Raw genomic sequence first — 19,531 nt, 5'->3', positions numbered from 1 at the left:
TTTCACTTCTTACGTGTGTACACTAGTACACGCACACATTTTTTTTTTTCTTAAAAAACTTACGATTCGTCAATTTATATAATCCAACCACCAAACTAAACCAAATTACTTAGGTCTAAGCGTGCCTTTAACTGAAATATATATTTGTATCTATATTTGGGATATTTTAAATTGATGCTGGGGGGACCATTCTCCTTGGGTAGAATGCCTAGCGAACCCCGAGGGCCCATTAAGGGCATGTGAAGGGCTGAGGTGTTTTTAGTGGGTGGGGTCTCGCTACCCCTCTGAATAGCAGAGGGTTTTGAGTGTAGACCCAGCCCCACAGTCCCCGCGTCAAGCTCGACATCCTTGATGCGGGCCTGCGTAAGCGCATTTTCACCTCGTATAAAAAAAAGAAAAAAAAAATGGGGGGACCATTCTATAGGTGTTGGCTTCACTGAAATATGCCACAAGCCGTAACAATAGTAAATAATAGTGGACATTTAAAAGCTCTAAAAATAAGGTCGAAAAACAGAAGAACTTACAGAAACAAACGGTACTCACCAACTTAGGACCTTGAGCTGATGCTGAAGAGCCTCGTTAACCTCACCAGTCACCAACCCGGGAGACACCTTCACTGGTGATTCCTCTAAAAATTCAAATATTTATTGAACATAGCATATTAAGGATAAAACAATTTAGTTATTTTTACGTTAATCACATGAATTATGAATTATTATTTTAAACAAAGCAAAGAGATTTAGATGAAAATGTGGGTTGCTATCATGTCTCGCAAAAGGTAGCACTAATAATACCACATTTACCCCGGACAATGAATAGGACAGCGGGAGTATTGGTGACGATAAAATGAAGAACACATTAAGAAGTACAACTAAGTTATTGTCACAATAAAAATAAATAAACTTAACTGAAAATGGGCGGGGCACATGGCAAGAGGAACAAAAAAGTGGAGCAAGGAAGTAAACTGGTGCCCATGGTACAATCAACGCAAAAGAGGAAGACCAGATAAACAGCAGGTGATACATAGCAGAGAGTGGCACAGTATAGACAGGAATGACTGGATTTGGAGGAATTTGCCAAAGAAGGGCACACAGATGTGAAAGAATAGGATGATAGAAATATAAATGTATTTAAATGTAAAGTTAAATTAAATAAATAATAGTTTAAAAAAACTAAAAAAACACGCTTTTAAGCACATCAAACTAAAAAGTGAAAAATAATTACCTTTCAGCCTAAATTAGGAATTATTTTTCACTTTTTAGTTTTATGTGCTAAAAACAGCGTGTTTTTTATTTTTTTTAACCATTATTTATTTTTTATTTTTTAGTTAATTTTTGAAGTTATACTTCTTTAGGCGCGTTATGAAAATTTGATGAGAGTGAAATTTTACGATGCGCGCGCACCTATGACACAAAATTCGGAGTGTGATTATAGCGTGCGCAATCTACAAAAGAAATAGAATATAAGCTAACTTCACGCATATTCTATTTCTTAGCTTAGCAGCGTAACAAGAATTTTGAATATCCATGACAATTGACATCTGACAATGACATTTACCTTTTAAACAAATATAGGAGTTTGAATTATTGTTTAAAATAAAAGATTCTAAAAGTACCTAGTTATTTTCATTATACAAGTGCGAATTTTATATGTGCGTCTGAATTATAATCAGAAATTGAATATCTAAATCAATACTAATTAATATGATAAAATATTTGTGAAAAAACTGTGCCAACCTTCCTGAGTGCTTCAATACAATTGAGGTTAACTATCCGTATGTATTATCGAGTATTATTGTTGATTAAAACTGAAACATGAACTTAATTAACTTTTGTTTATTGCGTTTGTTACAGCAACTTTTTAGAAATATTCTACGACCCTATATATCAATAATTGAGAACAAAGATTTAAGCACGAATACTAATAAGGAGAAAATGAAGGCTTGGAGCGATATTACAGAGAAGTAAACATTTTAATAAGTACCTGCATCTCAAAAAAATGATTACATTATTTAATCAAAACATGTAATTTTTCAGATTTAATCTAGCAAATATAAGGACAAGAGACAAAAAACAATTTCAGTGGAAGTGCACTAAATTGAATAAAAAAAAAAGAGTTGTCATCTTATCGCCGTGAAACATCAAAAACTAGAGGTGGAACAAAGCCACCATCACCTTCTCCAGACACAATGGATATGGCAGAGATGATACCGCAACGGTTTGAAGTAGATTTCAATGAATTTGATTGTGATGGTGTCGAGGTAGGAATGTTAATTATAAATATGATGGTGATGTTCAAGGCTCAACCTCTCAAGCATAGGCACATACTTTATTCCCCTACAGGGTAGTTAGAGATATTGTAATACCTCAAAACATCCATGTTGCTCTTGTAGTACCGAAACTCTGTCCAGCCAGAAGTGAGCCCATTCCCACTTATAATGGACAGTGGGTATAATACACCTTAATACCTGAGTGCGAACCACTCACCATGACACTTAAATTAATAGATGTTATTTATATATTTCAGGATATTACAAATAAAATCATTTTGGAAACAATTGCTATCCCAAAAGCAAATAAAGCCAACAATGACAAGGTAATAAATCAGTTTTGACATAACTTGAATACTAAAAAAGCCAAACAAAGGTGTGCACAACAGTGACAACATAACTTAAGAATTTCATTATTTTGTAGGATTAAAGAAAGGTTAAAGAAAATCATGCCGAACTGATCAACAAGAATCCCCAAACAACTCAAAAGAAACCTACAAGGAAGACACCGGTATTATATTTAAATTATCTCTATCTCTAAATAGAATAAAAGAAAGTTGCTATCCAGGTCTGTAGCATGTGCTACAAATTATATTATTAACACATTTATATAATTATATTAATATAAATGTGTTAAAAATTTTATAATATGAATTATAAAATTTTTTTATTTTGTAAGAGAATAATTATAAATATTTATTTATTAAATTTTTCAAATGTAAACTGAACTTTATTGACTATAATGACTCCTTTTCCAGTCTTTGATTATTTAATTGTAATTAATTATTTGCATGCAATCAAAATCTATTTCTAATAATGCCAAAGAAGTATAACTTCTTACGCGCGTACATAAGTACACGCACCCTTTTTTTTTTTTTTTTTCGGATTATTGCATTGTCATCGATCTTTGACATGTGCGCAAAATTTGAATAAAATCTGTCCGTTTAAAGTGGGTCAAAATCGAAGGAGTCGGTTACATACATACATACAGGTGAAGCTAATATAAAGCGTGTAATAAAAGAATGTAATTATTCTTATTATTGACGACGTTATTGCAGCCGTATTATGCTAAAGGGTAAATGTGGTATTCAAATAATATTTTTAGGAAGGAAGGTTTAAACCGACATTACTCCCGAGTTTCTCTAAATTAACAGGAAATTAATTTAACAGGAATAAAAGGAAGGCATCCATACTCGAGATTCAGAATTAGAATTTACTCTGATCATTTTTCCCTAACGCGCCAAAAGAGGTATAACTTCAAAAATTGGGACAAACCAATACCCTGAACCGTCATAACTCCCATGCCATGATGCCTCCGCTAGATCAGCCCCATCAAGAAAGTGGGAAGTGAAATTGTCAAAAACATTTTTTCAGACTAATAACTTATCAAACAAATGTGAATTAAGAGATGGGTATCAGAAAATATTCACTTAATGTTACTATTTTGAAGTGAAAACTTCTTTAGCGGCGTTGTACACTTTTTTTGGAATGGATAAAAAATGTTGAACTCGCGTCAGGACACGTGACCTGATCGAAAATTCGTAAGACGGATGGAGAGTAGACAGCTGGCGCGGCGTATTTAATTTAATATAATGTCATGTTTGTGTACGATAGCGCAATAAATAAATATTGTATTCTACCACATAAATGATAGTACTTTTATACTGATTATTAAAGCAATTCGTGCAAAATTATTCCCTAACCATTCCAAAATATCAAAAATGTACAACGTTAATATTCAAGTTTTCACTTCTGCCGGCACTCCCGGAGTGCAACCCGTCGTTTTTTATTATTTAACTTTCTAGTAAGTAACGGCAGACTGCCACCATCACCACTATGTGGAACCAGCTGTCCACAGAAGTATCCACGAGATCTACCAATTCTTAAAAGGCCGGCAGCGCGAGCGTTCTGGCATTGAGAGTGTCCATGGTGATATCACTTAACATTTGATGGGCCTAATTATATCTAAGTAAGAACATGCGCAGTTACCCATCTCCAATTCAAAACTATCACATGACAATAAAACATCGAGGCCATTTAAAAAGCTCCATATCCACTATGGAATTAATGGCAACAAAATTCCATGCGAAAGCGTTATGCTTACGTGGTGTTTCCTTTATGGGCGTTGGTGTTGCCACCGCTAAAAATAGATAATTAATTGTCTTTGGTTTTAAAAAATATTTTTTTCGACGTTTTTAAATATATTTTACATAGTTTTAAAGAGAGGCGGATTAAATTGATTTTGAAGTGAAAACTTCTTTAGCGTTGTGATTTGAAAGTCGATGTAAAAGCGACAGTAAAAAGAGACAGAACATAAATTCATAAGATTTAACGTGGGAGAAAAAGAGATAGGAAGCATTATATTTCTCCCACGTTAAATCTTATGAATGTATGTCTCTCTTTCTACTGTCTTTTTTTCGTTTCATTGACTTTCAAACTTTAATTATTTTAGTTTTTATCAAAATTAAAGATTGATATTCAATTTCATACAAAGAACGCTTGGGGATGGGGTCTTTGCTGAAAAGCAAGACTCTGGAACTACCCCTAATAAGTTCTATCAATAAAACATTTCTACTTTAAATTCGGTTATTACTTAAAACTTATGTTTATTAAAAATAAAAACTTTAGAGGTGTCAAGGGACACCCGGATGGAACGAAATTCCTTTCGATTAATTTATATGTTAATTGGTATCATAACAGTATGATAGATTTTCTCGACACCAATCTTACGACGAAAAAAAAGCCAACATCACGAGGTGTTCCCTGGCGGTCACCCATCCAAGTATGACCTCGCCCGACGTTGCTTAACTTCAGTGATCGGACGAGAACCGGTGTATTACAATAGCAAATAGCAAAAAAGTGTCGTGACAACTTTTCGTAAGAATTTATTCCGTCTAGCCCCCTTTCACAACGCGCGATAAGGAACTTCGTTCCAATAAAGGGTAGCATTCTATGAATATTGTATCAGTAACGATTAAAATGTATGTAACTTTGCGGGTACTTGCTTGTCCCAGTTGAAGTACCCGCAAACTTAAAAATGTTATTTTTGTGGTAAATATTATTAATTTGGCATGCCTTTATCGGTGTTTGCTGTTCAACACATACTAAATTGTATTAAAAAAATGAAAATACATTAAATTAATAACGAATGGTTAACAAAATTAGAAACAAAGTGTCTTTTTCAAACCGATATTATTAAAACTGACTTCCAATACTTGTCATATTATGTCAAAAACTACTGAACCGATTTTGATGAAATTTAGACTCTAAAGTGATTCAACATATTTTAAATATCGGTTTGAACTCGACACTTGCATGCATACGTTACAACATACAACATAGTCTTACGTGAGAAGTCTCGCAAACTCGGCACTGGTGGCGCCACCGCTGCGCAGTACAATTAACATTATTTAATTGGACTTGCCGAATACCGAACCTTGACCGGATTGCCGAATATTCGGCGAAATTATTCGGCCAGTGTTTAAATGTCTCAATGGACGGTTCGGTATTCGGCCGTAATATTAAAAGCCGAATCTTAGACAAATTCATGACCTCTAATATTAATCGATGCGTAAAGTCTGTGCTGCCGGAAAATTTTGTAGACGGACTGTCTCCAACCGTTGGACACCGGTGTCCAACCATAATACAAACTCATTCTTACACTAATTTGTACAACCACTTGGGTATGCACCTGTAAATCGAGTGCCTATTATCGTAAGACACCTAATGTTCAAACATGGACTAATGTCACAACTAATTGACTCAAACCAGTCGTCCAATTATCATAAGTAAGACACGGGTGCCTGACAATTGGACACGAGTGTCTGACATGTGGACACCGGTGACCGACATAGCAAGTATATACTGACCGTGGTTTCGTCCGCCAGGTTTGGCGTACATCTTAAGTTTGTCCCGCAACGCGCCCCGCTCACTCTCCAAAGAGTCGATGTCTTGTTGCAGGTGGTCCATTGTGTCTTCGAATTCCTTTTCTTTTCTGAAATTATGTCAGTCACATGTAGCGCTAAACCCTCAGACTCCGGAGACTAAGTTCAATACCATAAAATATCTCAAGTTACAATCTCCGCTTGAGCACTGTCAAATATGTCAAATGATTTGACAACTCTTTAAATTTGACTACAATATGTCAAAAGATAATGAAATTCTGACATACAGGAGTCGCACTTAAGCGGAAACTCAGAAACAAAACGCGAACTATGACACCCATTTGACAGAATCCAATGTTTTTGAATCTAAGATTATTGTATTTTCCAAGAACCTGTATGTACACCTCACCTCTTGAGCTGATTGCTGACATCTTCCAGCTTCCTCTGCAGCTCTTGCGCCTTGAGCTCCGCGTCCCTCGCGGCCGTCGACAGCTTCTTCTCCGCGAAGTCGCGGCGGATCTGCATTTCCGATATCTCCTCTTGCTTCGTCTGTACCATTATACGTAATGTCAACTGTCATATGTCAAGTGTAGCGCACAATAATGTGACAGTAACGGACAATTTCGCAAAACGCATATAAGAAAATCGTTAGAACGAACGTAAAATTGAAAAAAAAATTTAAAGGCCGGCAACGCACTTGCGAGCCTTCTGGCAGGTGAGCCTCCTGTTCGCCACCTGTTATATATGTAAAAAAACAAAGATTCGATTTCTATATCAAATACAATCTACAGCGTAAGGAATAATACAGATCCCAATCATAGAAGATGGTCACGTGACGAGGCCAATGTTTCTCATACAGTTTGTTAGTGGGTCACGCCTATCGTGAGCTCTTTGGCCACTTGGCACAAACCCTCTACGCATAGACAACAATAAAACAAAAAATTACGTGCCTTGAGTATTTTCTTGAGCTCCTTTATGTCCGCTTCCTTGTTCTCGAGACGAATGGTGAGGGTCTTCGTCTCTTCCAGCTGCTTCTTCACGTGCTGCGCGCGCAGTACTATTGGTGGCGTCGGCTGGAAACGTCAACGGAAGTATTTGAACCACGGGTATTGTTTATAGTGATACGTCAAGCTCTCGTTTAGCACGAGTTGCCTGGATATCACTAACTTACTAACTTACCAACTTACTTAACAACTTATTAACAACTTACCAACTGAGTTACTTACTTAACAACTTACCAACTGACTAACTTACTTAACAACTTACCAAGTCACTTACTTAACAACTTATTAGCAACTTACCAACTGACTTACTTACTTAACAAATTATTAACAACTTACATTTGACTAACTTACCAACTTATTAACAACTTACCAACTGACTTATATACTAACTTATTGACTTATATACCAACTTACTTAAAAACTTACCAACTTACCCACTGACTTAACAACTTACCAACTTATCCACGACTGACTTAACAACTTACTAACCGACTTACTAACATACTTAATAACTTACTAGCTTATTTTCTTACTTTCAAACTAAGTTACTCGCTTCCCTGTATAAAATATAATAAATTGGTGTAAATAAATTCTACATAGCAACGCTGAAGGGACCAAGCATTGTCTAGCTTTAAATAAGAAGCCACGCTCCCTCTCACCTTGTCCTGTGCGACGTTCGTGAGGGACATGACGTCATACTCCTTGTCCTGAGTGAAGTTGGCCAATTTGATGACGTCACTCGACACTATAGACAATCCGTGCTTAATCGTCTTCACTGGGCCGTGGTCGTCCTGAAACGTTTCAAAATTGTGTGATTTTCCATGTTAAAAATATGGGTTTTCCTGTTCAACGAATAGGTTTTATTTAAATGCGTTTGCGCATAAGACAATATATTCTGTTAAAAATGTTAAATTTTACATTTATTGTAAAAACATTTGGTCAATTTGGTTAAATAAATAGTTTTTTAACTTAATTCTAATCAAAATATTGTCTTTGGAAACGCTTCCTTAATAGAAAATGTTCTTTATAAATTTAAAACTAAATCGGTCTGTCTCTTTTCCTCACAGCGTGAACACAAGCGAGAAAGAGTGAGAATAAAAATGTACCTGCTGGTAAATCTTGTCAGTGGCGGCCGTCCAGATGGCCTGCAACTGCTGGTGAGGCAGAGGCGCCCCGTCCGCCCTCTCCCCGGCCGTGGCTGCGCACGCGCACGCCGCTCTCGCGGCTAAGGAGACCGCACGCGCACAACGCCACAGGGCAATGGCGCTTTCGCCGCGTAGACGGTCTAGGAGCTGAAGGTTTTATAAAAGATATTTAAAAAAAAACGACGGGTTGCACTCCGGGAGTGCCGGCAGAAGTGAAAATTGAATAATAACGTATTGCATTTTTGATATTTTGGAATGGTTATGGAATAATTTTGCACGAATTGTTTTAATTATCAGTATAAAAGTAATATCATTTATGTGGTAGAATACAATATTTATTTATTGCGCTATCGTACACAAAGATGACAATTTATATTACATTAAATACGCCGCGCCAGCTGTCTACTCTCCAGCCGTCTTACGAATTTTCGATCAGGTCACGTGTCCTGACGCGAGTTTAACAATTTTTACCCATTCCAAAAAAGTGTAAAGCGGCGCTAAACAAGTTTTCACTTCAAAAAACCTATATTAACTCCTCGATGCCCATATCTCAAAAACTACTGAATTGATTTTGATGTAACTTAGATTGAAGTTAAGCTTTTCATCTCTTTTTCATAATATTTTCATCATAAATCACCTGCAGGTCAAGTGGCAAATTGGTGAGATTAACTCCAGGCGGAAGCCGCCTCCTCACGGCCTTGAGCTGCTGCTGCAGCGAAGAACTGCTGGATTGGATAGCTTCATGCAGCAGACCCAACTCTAGCTGTCTCTCGGACGCCTGCAAATTGTCACACATTAAAATACTACACTATACGTTTAAGGTTTCAGAAACATTGTTAGAGTCTGGCTAATGAAAGAAGATAATTGAATTATTTGAAAACTTTCGGATGGCAACACTGAATGTCATTGAATTTCTTAGGTTAGTATGATTTATAGTCTTGATAAAATCTTCTTCTTCTTCTTCTTCATGCAATTACTCATTTTTATTTCTATTATATATTGTTTCCGAATAGTTAACAGGTAAAATAGCCAAAACTTTGTTTTATTTGTTAGAATATTTCGTTTCATTCCCAGGATTTGATTATTTGAAAAAAGTTGTGTTTTATAATAAATATAGTTTTAGTTTTCCATGTAATGCTAGTAATTTTAAGTATCAATAGTAAAAGACGTATAGTATTTAATTTCATAGAAATACAGTTACTATCAATGTAAAAAATAATAAAATAAAATCAAGTATCAAGTAAGTTTAATCCACAAAGTATATCAAACTTTTAGGGATACCATACTAAAAAAAAAATTGCCGCGCTTTTTCGTTATCTTCTTTAAGACATATCTAAAGAAATAATTACATTTCTTTTAGATTGTTAAACATCTGTCATGTGTGACAGTTGACGTTTTATGTAATTGTAAGTTTGAGAGTTAGTCTGTGGAAAGAGGTGAGTATTGGCTTGTAAGTTGAATTTTACATGAAGCCTGTTATGATAGAATAATTTCTGATTTTAATTGGGTTGATTAAATAATTGTTGAACGAAAATAACCTATCACACAGAATGACACCCCACACAAAGTATGTGTATGTTAATATACCTTAATATTAATCAAAGAGAGGAATGATTATATTGCATGGAACTATAAAACTTCTACAATTTTTTTTTAATGGAATCTCGATGTTGGCCTTAAGGGGCCTTTACACCTCAGCTTGGGCTATTTTGGCGAGCGACGAGCAAGAAACTCCTAAGTGATACCTTTGGATACTTTCAATGGGAGCGTTCAAGTATTACGTCACGCAATTTTTGGAGATTATTGAACCCCCCCCCCCATGTAACGCACCGTAACGTATTTCTGTACCCAAGTATAGTAAAACGTTTCGTGACCCTATACACCTAAAAGTTACCATTATGTGGTGTGAAGTACTGGAAAGTCGAAAATAATATTAACAATAACGCGTTATTCAATTCCCCGCCCCGTATCGTAACGTTTTACAAGAATGCTCCCAATGCCAGAAGGCTCGCAAATGCGTTGCCGGCCTTTTAATTCACGATTATCCGTTTGGTGGTTGGTAAACTTAAGGTTTCGTTACTGAATATTGCTTGATGATTAATTGGGTTCCCACCTGCAGTATCTGCGTGAGTGCGCTGGCGTCCGCGTGCAATGCGCGTGCGAGGGCGTCGAGCGCGCCGCACGCGACCACAACGGCCTCGCGCGTGCTGCCCGCGCCCTCCACCTTCGCCATGCCCAGGGCTGCCCACATGGCTGACAGGTACGACCAGCAACGCTCCATGCCTGAAGTCAATATATCATGTGTATTTTTAAATTTTCACTAAAATATATAATATATATTCACTGCCCCCGTGAGGGGAAATCGTAGAGGGGTGAAAATTAAGGGTCGTATGAATTTTTGTATGATGTATCATAAAAACAAAATTTAGGGGTGGACCACCCTTAACATTTAGTGGTTTGAAAGATAGTAGCCGATTCTCAGACATACTGAATATGCATAAAAAATTTCATAAGAATCGGTCGAGTCGTTTCGGAGGAGTATGGGAACGAACATTGAGACACGAGAATTTTATATATTAGAAGATTTATAAATTTTAATATTGTATGTATTTTTTCATCCTGTTATATATTAAGTTATCTTGTAGCTTTTTATTTGTTTTTCAATTAAACTAAAAGTTAAAAAAAATAGCTAAACCTTAAAAGAAAAATTCTGTACATATGATATCGTATTAAAAAGTAATGTCCAAATAATATCCACATTCGTTTGAAGAACAAGCTTTAATGACGTCACTGCATTTTAAATAAAAAATACCATCCAGAGCGCAGTTCTCATCCAACTCGTTGGTCTTGAGCAAATGGGCAGCTGCGTCCAATGCCCGCTCTTGAGCAGCCGCGTCGGGCAGAGCCGATGCTGCTTTTAATAACACCTCGGGCGTGCACAGCTCCAAAGCGTTGCTCCACATGCAAACCATGCACTGGAATTTAATAATAATAAACATGAAATAAAGTGTATCTTAAGAGATTTATAACATTTAATTTTACTCCAAAACTAGTTAAAACTTAGTGACCACGTGTCTAATAGTCAATTATCAAAGTAAAACCACAGACAATTCGAACAAAATCTACATTTTACATGTCCAGTTTCAAACGAAAAAACAAATACAGCAATATCCACATTCCAAATTCCAAATTCAATACCACAGGTAACACAATGTCCATTATTAAACGGAAGAAAAAATTTACAAGCAAATACAACAATTTCCACATTCCAAATTCAAATTTCACAGGTAACAGAATGACCACTTTGAAATGTCACAGAATAATTTAAAAAATATACAATAATAGCCACATTCCAAATTCAAATATAACAGGTAACACAATGTCCACTTTTAAACGTATTTTTTTTTTTTAAATTACAGCAATACCCGCATTTCAAATTCAAATTAAAATATATTTGTAGCCGTCTTCTATCGTCTTCCGATTGAACTTGGCAATCATTGATATACAAAAAAAACCCAAGATGCACACTCAACGTCTAAAAAACGTCCTCAAAAAATGAGCGCAACATTCTAAATTGTGCACTCATTTCAAATAGTCTCGCGTCTAATAAGTGGAGTCGATGTTATTTATTTGTGTTTTTTTTTATAAATAAATTTATGTACTTTTGAACTTTTTTGTGTGTAGTTTTTGACAAATATATTTACTAACAAATTATTTTTTAATTTAAAGAAAAAACTTTTTAACCGGATTAAAGTTATGTATTATTATAAATTTACAACTATTTAACATCCAACACCTTTGGCTTTAGTCACCGTGACCACACACGCTGTAAAGCACCCGAAAAGTCGGATAAATTTAAAATTATGTTAAATAGTTGTAAATAAAAAAGTCATGTTCGACTCCACTCAATACCTTGTCCTACCGACCACGGTCGGTCGTAAAATTTTATTGCTTTAAGTACGTATACACGTATACAACTTTAAGCAATTCGGGTAAGGTTGATTTTGCAATAATATATGCTTGTAACATATAGAAAGAGACAGAAATAGTGTTTCGGGACACTTTCGAGCGTTACTTTTATTCGAGACTGTGCATCTTGGGTTTTTTGTATATCAATGTTGGCAATATATAATAATATTGACATTCCAAATTCAAATCTTAATCTTAAAATCTTTTTAATAGGTGGGACAACAAATGAATATACCTGGATCATCATGAGCTGGTACTCCAGCTGGCACCGGAAGCTGTACTGCACAGCGGTGTGTGTCTTGGTTATAGCTTCACGATCCCACACGTTAACAGCCGGGAACCTATAATACAACACTACTTTTTAAAAACTAACTTAATATAAATACCCGCAAATTATTAGAGGGTAGACATATTTGAATTGTTTCATTTTATGTTCAGTACAGTTCCTGTACCAGATTATTTGTCAGATATTGAATTCAAGACCTGAAGCGTATTGTTATATCCTTCTGTAAGAGATTGTTGCTTCGTATTGTAACAAATCCTATCGCGGGACAAGTCATAGGCCGCGAGATAGTGACACAAAATAGTGGGTCATTTGTACCAGTATGGCGGTTCATCAGGAGTCTTATTACGAAATTAAAAAAGAAAAATTATGGTTAGAGCGCTGGTACCGGCGGCCCAAGCGCGTGTCTAAGGGCTCCCATACAAAACTGCGAATTCGCATCGCATCGCAAATATTTGCGAATTCAAACGAACTCATCGCAAGAATTTCCGATCGGCTTCGCATCGCACATTCCTGCGATATTACGTCATCCTTGGTGACGCCATTTTAGACAGCTTTAGAGAACGACGCGCGGCGCCTGCGCCGCCTTCGTTTTTGAAGGCATGGTGATAATAAACTCAAAGCTCTTCAAAAAAAGGTATACTCATTCTAAAATAATCAAAAAATTTATCTTCTTCAGTTCTCAACGCTTAGTACTTTTGAGTAAAATAGTTCCCATCAGAGTTCACCCAGAATCTTCTTTTTCTTTTATATCTATTTAACAATAACAGCAGTGCAATAATCTTTTTGTGATCCATCTTACGCTTCCTAAAAACACGTCCAGTACGGCTGACTACGAAGGAATGGTCGCCCTACCAAAGGGTTTGCCGCACTAAATCGTATCGCAGTAAGTTGCGATGCGAATTCGCATCGCATCGCATCGCAGTTTTGTGTGGGAGCCCTAAATTATCCTTTTTTCAATTCGGTGTGTCGTATAACAGTACAAACGAGATAGTTAAAAAAGTACCTTTCTCTGATCTGTCCGAGGATAATTTCAGCTTTGGCGTTAAGTCGTTGTAGTAACAGGATAAACAAGATGGCGTCGTGGTCACCTGAAATATGCAATTCAGAAATTATATATAACTTTTTGACACTTTGACAATTTGTAGACATTATGACACGACTCCATGTTCCATATACATGTTACATGTCAGAATTGGCTAACTTTGGATTGTTATTGAGTTTGTAAAATAGAAAACAGATGGCGCTGATTTAAATTAACCGTTGTTATAAATGGTGAAATTAATGACTTTATGTTCGAGAACCTAGGGTGCGTTCAAGTATTACGTAGTACGAATTTGGGGGGGGGGACCTTTTGTTAAACGTTACGATGCGGGTCAGGGATTGAATTACGCGTTATTGTTAATATTATTTTCGACTTTCCGGTACTTTACACCACATAATGGTAACTTTTAGGTATAAAGAGTCACTGGGTGGTCACGAAACGTTTTACTATTGGGTACAGAAAAACGTTACAGCGCGTTACACGGGGGGGGTCAATAATCTCCAAAACTTTAAAACGGCGGTTCACGCGGTTTGAGGAAAAAGTTTTTGAAGTTAAACTTCTTTTGGCGCATTAGGGAAAAATGATGAGAGTAAATATTTACGATGCGCGCGCACACCGTCACAAAAAACCGACACCCTGGATATATGGCAAGCTCCTTATTTTTTTTAAACGGGCAAATCTATAATGGTTGCATGTTAGCTATTGAACTACGGTACTCGGAAGAATTTTCTTACCACCACTGGCCATGAAGTGATCAGGCAGACACGCGGCCAACATGTTGGCTCTAGCCCTGGCCTGGTTGAGCTCCAGAGCCCTCAGCTGCAGGTCAATAGAGCGCGTAGAAGCTCGGGACTGCTGGACAAGGGAACCCAGCTCTGGCGGTGACCTGGCCACTGCTTCTGGAGTCTCTTGCTCCGACGGCGCTGGAGAGCCTATGATAATTCTGGCTTTATAGAGTTATTACCGTATTTTGACTAGAATTTGTCTGTTAGATTTTTTTTTTGACGTGATAACGTCTTTAAAATCGTTTTAGTCGGGTGACATGTTCAGAAACTTGTGTCACACCAAAACCTCACGAGCGCGATCGCAGGTATAACGAGAGAGAGACGGACCGATCTCCCGTCTCATCTCGAGCGCTGCCAGTCATTCCGTGAATGTATGAAGAAAAATGTATATCATAGTCGAATAAGTAAACTTGTCATTTTACACCCGAAATTTATCATCAAAAGTGTGAATAAAACGATAGATGTAATTTAAAATTTGAAAAAATTGTTATCTTCATTAATTCCTTACTTCCCAAAAACTTATATCACCAATAAGACGTTATCACGTAAACATCTCGATCGTAAACCTACTTTACAAACAACCAATATTTTTTTTTTAACACCAATTGACCTAGTCCCACGGTGAAGCTTGTGTTATGGGTACTAGGCAACGGATATACATACATATTATAGATAGATAGACATATAAATACATATTTAAACACCCAAGACCTGAGCACAACACCAAATGCTCATCACATCGATGTTCGTCTCAGCCGGGGATCGAACCCGGGACCCATGGATTCGCAGTCAGGGGTACTAACCACTAGACCAATGAGTCGTCAATTTTATTGATTAGTTTTTTTTAAAATATATTTATATTTCACGTTATATGTTGTATGCTGTATTTCTAGTTATATATGTCATGTCGCCCTCTTGCACGGGCCGACGAGCTTAAGAAAGTTGGTGGAGAGGATTGGGAGAAAAATGCTCAAAACAGAGAGAGATGGAGTCAATTGGAGGAGGCCTATACTCAATAAGAGGTCCTTGGAAAAACAAAATATGTATATGTAGATATATCTTAATATATATAAATTACGTGTCACGTTGTTTGTCCGCTATGGACTCCTAAACTACCGAACCGATATCAATCAAATTTGCACACCGTGTGTAGTTTGATCCAACTTAAAAGATAGGGTAGTTTGAATCTCAATTTATACCCGCAATATTATTTTATTGCAAAATATTTGTTTATTATTTGATAGTCACAATTCTAACAGATGGCGCTACAATTTAATGGCATAACCACCAAAAAAGCATGGTGGTCCCCATGACTGGTGTTCTCCTACCGTTTCCCTTGAATAGTTTGCTACTATGTACTATAACAAAAACCTTAGCCACAGCAACGCTTGGCCGGTCTGCTAGTATGTATATATATATGTGTGTAATGTGTATATGTATGTATTTTGTGTGTATGTGTATATTTTATAACCTTTTGTAAATTTTTCAAGGAATAAATGAGGCTTAATTATTATTATTATTATGTCATACGTTATATGTTATATATTATATATATAAAGCGTATAGTTCGGATAACTTCCAATATAGCAATTTCTATGCGATATAATTAATAATTACATAGTACCAGTGCTGAGTTCGATTTCCAAGGAAACAATAAAACAGCTCAAATGATTGCCCCATGCCCTATTCTTTCTTCTTTAGAAAATACCTAAATTGTTTGCGTTAAAACAAGTTCTCACCAATCTTGGAATCGAGCTGATTCCTCATATCGTTGTGTTGTTCCGTCATCCGTTGAACGAGCTCTCGGAACTTCACAATCGTGGAATCACGATCCAAGATCGTTTCCAGTGCTGCTTCTCTTTCTCTTACCGCCTGAAAAAAGAAAATTACGCTTTCACCAGAAAATATTTAAAGAAACCTCAGATCATCAAATTATTGCCTTATTTTTATCATCATTAAATGATACCTGTAAACATTATTATTATGCATGTCACTTCTGGGAATATGAAGGATATAGGTACGTACATATCTTATAAACTACTGAACCGATTTTGATGAAAATTTGACTTACCTAAAATGAATCATCTCGAGTTAAGTTTGTTGGCAGTTGTATATGTTCAAATAATACTTTGTTTTATGTTGGGTAACAACTTATAACTAAGATAACATTAGGTGTGATAACAAAATTAGGAAATAAGAATATTATATTACAACTAGCTGATCCGGCAAACGTCGTTTTGCCATGTATATCATTTATAATAAAAATAGGGGTTGATCGTAGAGGGATGAAAATTAGGGGTTGTATTTTTTTTAATGCTGTATTATAAAAAAAATAAACATTTATCTAAAAATTTAAAAAAAAAGTTAGGAGTGGACTACCCTTAACATTTAGGGGGATGAAAAATATATGTTGTCCGATTCTCAGACATACCCAATATGCACACAAAATTTCATTAGAATCGGTCGAGCCGTTTCGGAGGAGTTTAACCTCAAACACCACGACACGAGAATTTTATATATTAGATTTATGAGTGTGGGCAAAACTAAAGGGCTAATTTTGGCTTCAAGTGTGCGATGATTGCTAACATTTGGGTTGTGCTTCTAAGTATTGATTATATAACTCTAGATTAGACTTATTTTCTTTATAGAATGGCAAACGATACAACAAATTTAGCGGGTGCGTTGCCGGCATTTGACGGAGGAGTATACTCTTTGTTTAAAGTTTAAACAATTGAAGGTCGTATCTCCCGAACTGTGGAATCGTTCACAACACGATTTTCTCGATCACGAGTTCTCTAGTCCGCAAAAGAAAGTGTCTTATGAAGCGGAAGTATCGAAGAAATTAGCCATTAAAAAGTCAGGAAACATGACGGCTCATTGGTCTAGTGGTTAGAACCCCTGACTGCGAATCCATGGGTCCCGGGTTCGATCCCCGGCTGAGACGAACATCGATGTGATGAGCATTTGGTGTTGTGCTTGGGTCTTGGGTGTTTAAATATGTAATTATATGTCTATCTTTCTATAATATGTATGTATATCCGTTGCCTAGTACCCATAACACAAGCTTCACCAGCTTAGCATGGGACTAGGTCAATTGGTGTGAATTGTCTTTAAAAAAAAAAAAATATCCTCGCCATCTCACCTCTCTAGTTGCAGCGTGAGCCATCTCCAACTCCTCCCGTAAGTCCATTTCGAGCTCCCGGTTGGACTCCACCAGCTGCTCGTGAATCTCCTGCAACGCCTCCAGCTCCTGGACATCTTGTTTCAGCTGCTCCACCTGGATTTTTTAGTAAAGCACACATATAAAGCTGGGGGTGATTTTTCTATACGTACGAAAAGGAAAACATCAAGGAACATGGTAGTTAAAAATCGTCGTGTCAGGCACAGCTGACTTCTTTCCTAAATAAAATAAAAAGTGTGGCCCTCAGGGACTGCCGCGGTAAAACATAGCATTTTTAATCAACTTCAGCAAGTTTTTTCTTTGCACCGGCCGCGCTTACGCTACGTCACCGATCACGCCAGACCGATGTGAGACATAGTATGCGTTCTGTCCCGCTCTAACGCGTATTGGCCGCACCTATATCACGTCATCGTGTGTTAGGTTTATTTTCGTTACGGAATTTCTTGATTCGGTCGCCGCACTCAAAGCCCGCGATAAAATCTATGCAATAGCTTAATAATTAACGAAATAACGAGGCCAAAATGGGTCTTATCTTACAGGCAGGGCGTTCACCTGATGTTAGGCGATAACGCCGCCCATGAACACTCTCACTACCAGAATGGGTACGCTCTTTTCTTTTCTTTACCCCAAGTCGAATTGGTTCGGAAATACATCGGTGGGCAGCTGGTTCCACATAGTGGTGGTGCGCGGCAAAAACTGCCTTAAGAAACGCTCAGTTGAACGAGTCGAGGTGATAAGGATGGAATTTCGTATTCTCCCTCGACGTCCGATGATGAAACTCAGCTGCTGGTATCTATATATATATAATGAAAATGGTCTTCGTTTGAGGCCCAATCACGCCTAAACCACTGATCATATCGACATGAAACTACCACCATTCGATGCGAAATTTTTCCTAGATGGTTTATGGCTATTTATTTATTAAATTCCAACGTTCCTTCATTTTACGTTTTATTGCTGTTTTACTTTTATGAAAATTTATCCATACGGACTTCACCGCGGAAACATTCGGGGAGGCTTCCTAGAACCTCTAAACGTCAACATCTGTTAAAAACTCGATTTTCGAAATATTTCAATTTTCTTAGCGGGAAGTTAAAAAGAAGAATAATAAAAATATGAAAAAAAATAAAATAATGAAACATAAAATTTATTTTAATTCGTCCAGCAAAGCGGGCGCGAAACGGCTAGTTAATATATATATAAGAACTTGAGAAAGGCAAAGGCGGGGCCCAAAAAAGGTTGAGCAACATTAATCTAGACTAACCTGATCTTCCAACGACATCTTCTTCTCGGCCAACTGTTCTACCATCTCTTCAGCGCCGAGGGCCGCGTCCACCTGCTCCCGAAGGTCACCCACTTGCGCTTCCAGCTCTTCCACACGCGAGGACAACTTCTCTTTAGTCCTGCTGAGCTCTGCTATCTCCGATTTGTATTGATCTATATCCTAAATTAGATCAATAATACTTTAATTTACGATATTTAAAAAATTGCCAAAATATGAATTCTATTGACAGAAGAGAGGGCGTGAGAAGATAGAAGAAGAGACGAGAACCACGATAGTTTCGTTTTTTTATTTCAATTAAACACTCTTCCGAATAGTCCAAATGTATATTTTGTTCAAATATTATATACCAAATGAACGTTTGTGTAGATATCTTTATTCTAGATCCATTAAAGGATCCAGAAATTATCCAGAAATGGCAAGAAAAAAGAGAATAAACTTCAGAGTAACGTGGCTTATTTAAATAATAATAATTATAATAATCTAATATTTCACAAGATACTTTCCTTCTTCCCTTTTTGTGAAATATTCAATTTAAAATCAAGTTTTTGAGAAATTCAGTTCTGTTAAATATCCAAACATTACAACTTACAAATTATTAATTAGGTTTTTTATATAGTATTACGTTCATAAAAAATAGTGGGGCAAACAAGCTGTATCGGTCTTAATAAATCTAAATACAAT

At 36.6% G+C, this 19,531-nt stretch overlaps 1 protein-coding gene across 6 annotated transcripts in view; it reads right to left on the bottom strand.

Annotated features, from left to right (window-relative positions):
- The window catches only part of LOC125058431 (dynactin subunit 1), a 47,770-nt gene that overhangs the window by 3,796 nt on the left and 24,443 nt on the right, over positions 1-19,531 (bottom strand). For all 6 annotated transcript variants that reach the window (XM_047662499.1, XM_047662500.1, XM_047662503.1 and 3 more), the window contains 17 exons: positions 18,830-19,009; positions 17,527-17,661; positions 16,124-16,256; positions 14,334-14,531; positions 13,561-13,645; positions 12,507-12,612; positions 11,115-11,277; positions 10,416-10,585; positions 8,940-9,080; positions 8,264-8,449; positions 7,817-7,948; positions 7,104-7,226; positions 6,563-6,702; positions 6,139-6,263; positions 5,618-5,656; positions 4,374-4,409; positions 544-628 (listed from right to left, as the gene is read on the bottom strand). In XM_047662499.1, coding sequence (XP_047518455.1) covers positions 544-628; positions 4,374-4,409; positions 5,618-5,656; positions 6,139-6,263; positions 6,563-6,702; positions 7,104-7,226; positions 7,817-7,948; positions 8,264-8,449; positions 8,940-9,080; positions 10,416-10,585; positions 11,115-11,277; positions 12,507-12,612; positions 13,561-13,645; positions 14,334-14,531; positions 16,124-16,256; positions 17,527-17,661; positions 18,830-19,009 — 2,177 coding nt within the window. The remainder of the gene's footprint in view (positions 1-543; positions 629-4,373; positions 4,410-5,617; positions 5,657-6,138; positions 6,264-6,562; positions 6,703-7,103; positions 7,227-7,816; positions 7,949-8,263; positions 8,450-8,939; positions 9,081-10,415; positions 10,586-11,114; positions 11,278-12,506; positions 12,613-13,560; positions 13,646-14,333; positions 14,532-16,123; positions 16,257-17,526; positions 17,662-18,829; positions 19,010-19,531) is intronic.

This window comes from Pieris napi, chromosome 18 (genome assembly GCF_905475465.1).
Source record: "Pieris napi chromosome 18, ilPieNapi1.2, whole genome shotgun sequence".
In the NCBI taxonomy this organism is placed as follows: Eukaryota; Metazoa; Arthropoda; class Insecta; order Lepidoptera; family Pieridae; genus Pieris; species Pieris napi.
This window is presented reverse-complemented; position numbering and strand designations above follow the sequence as displayed.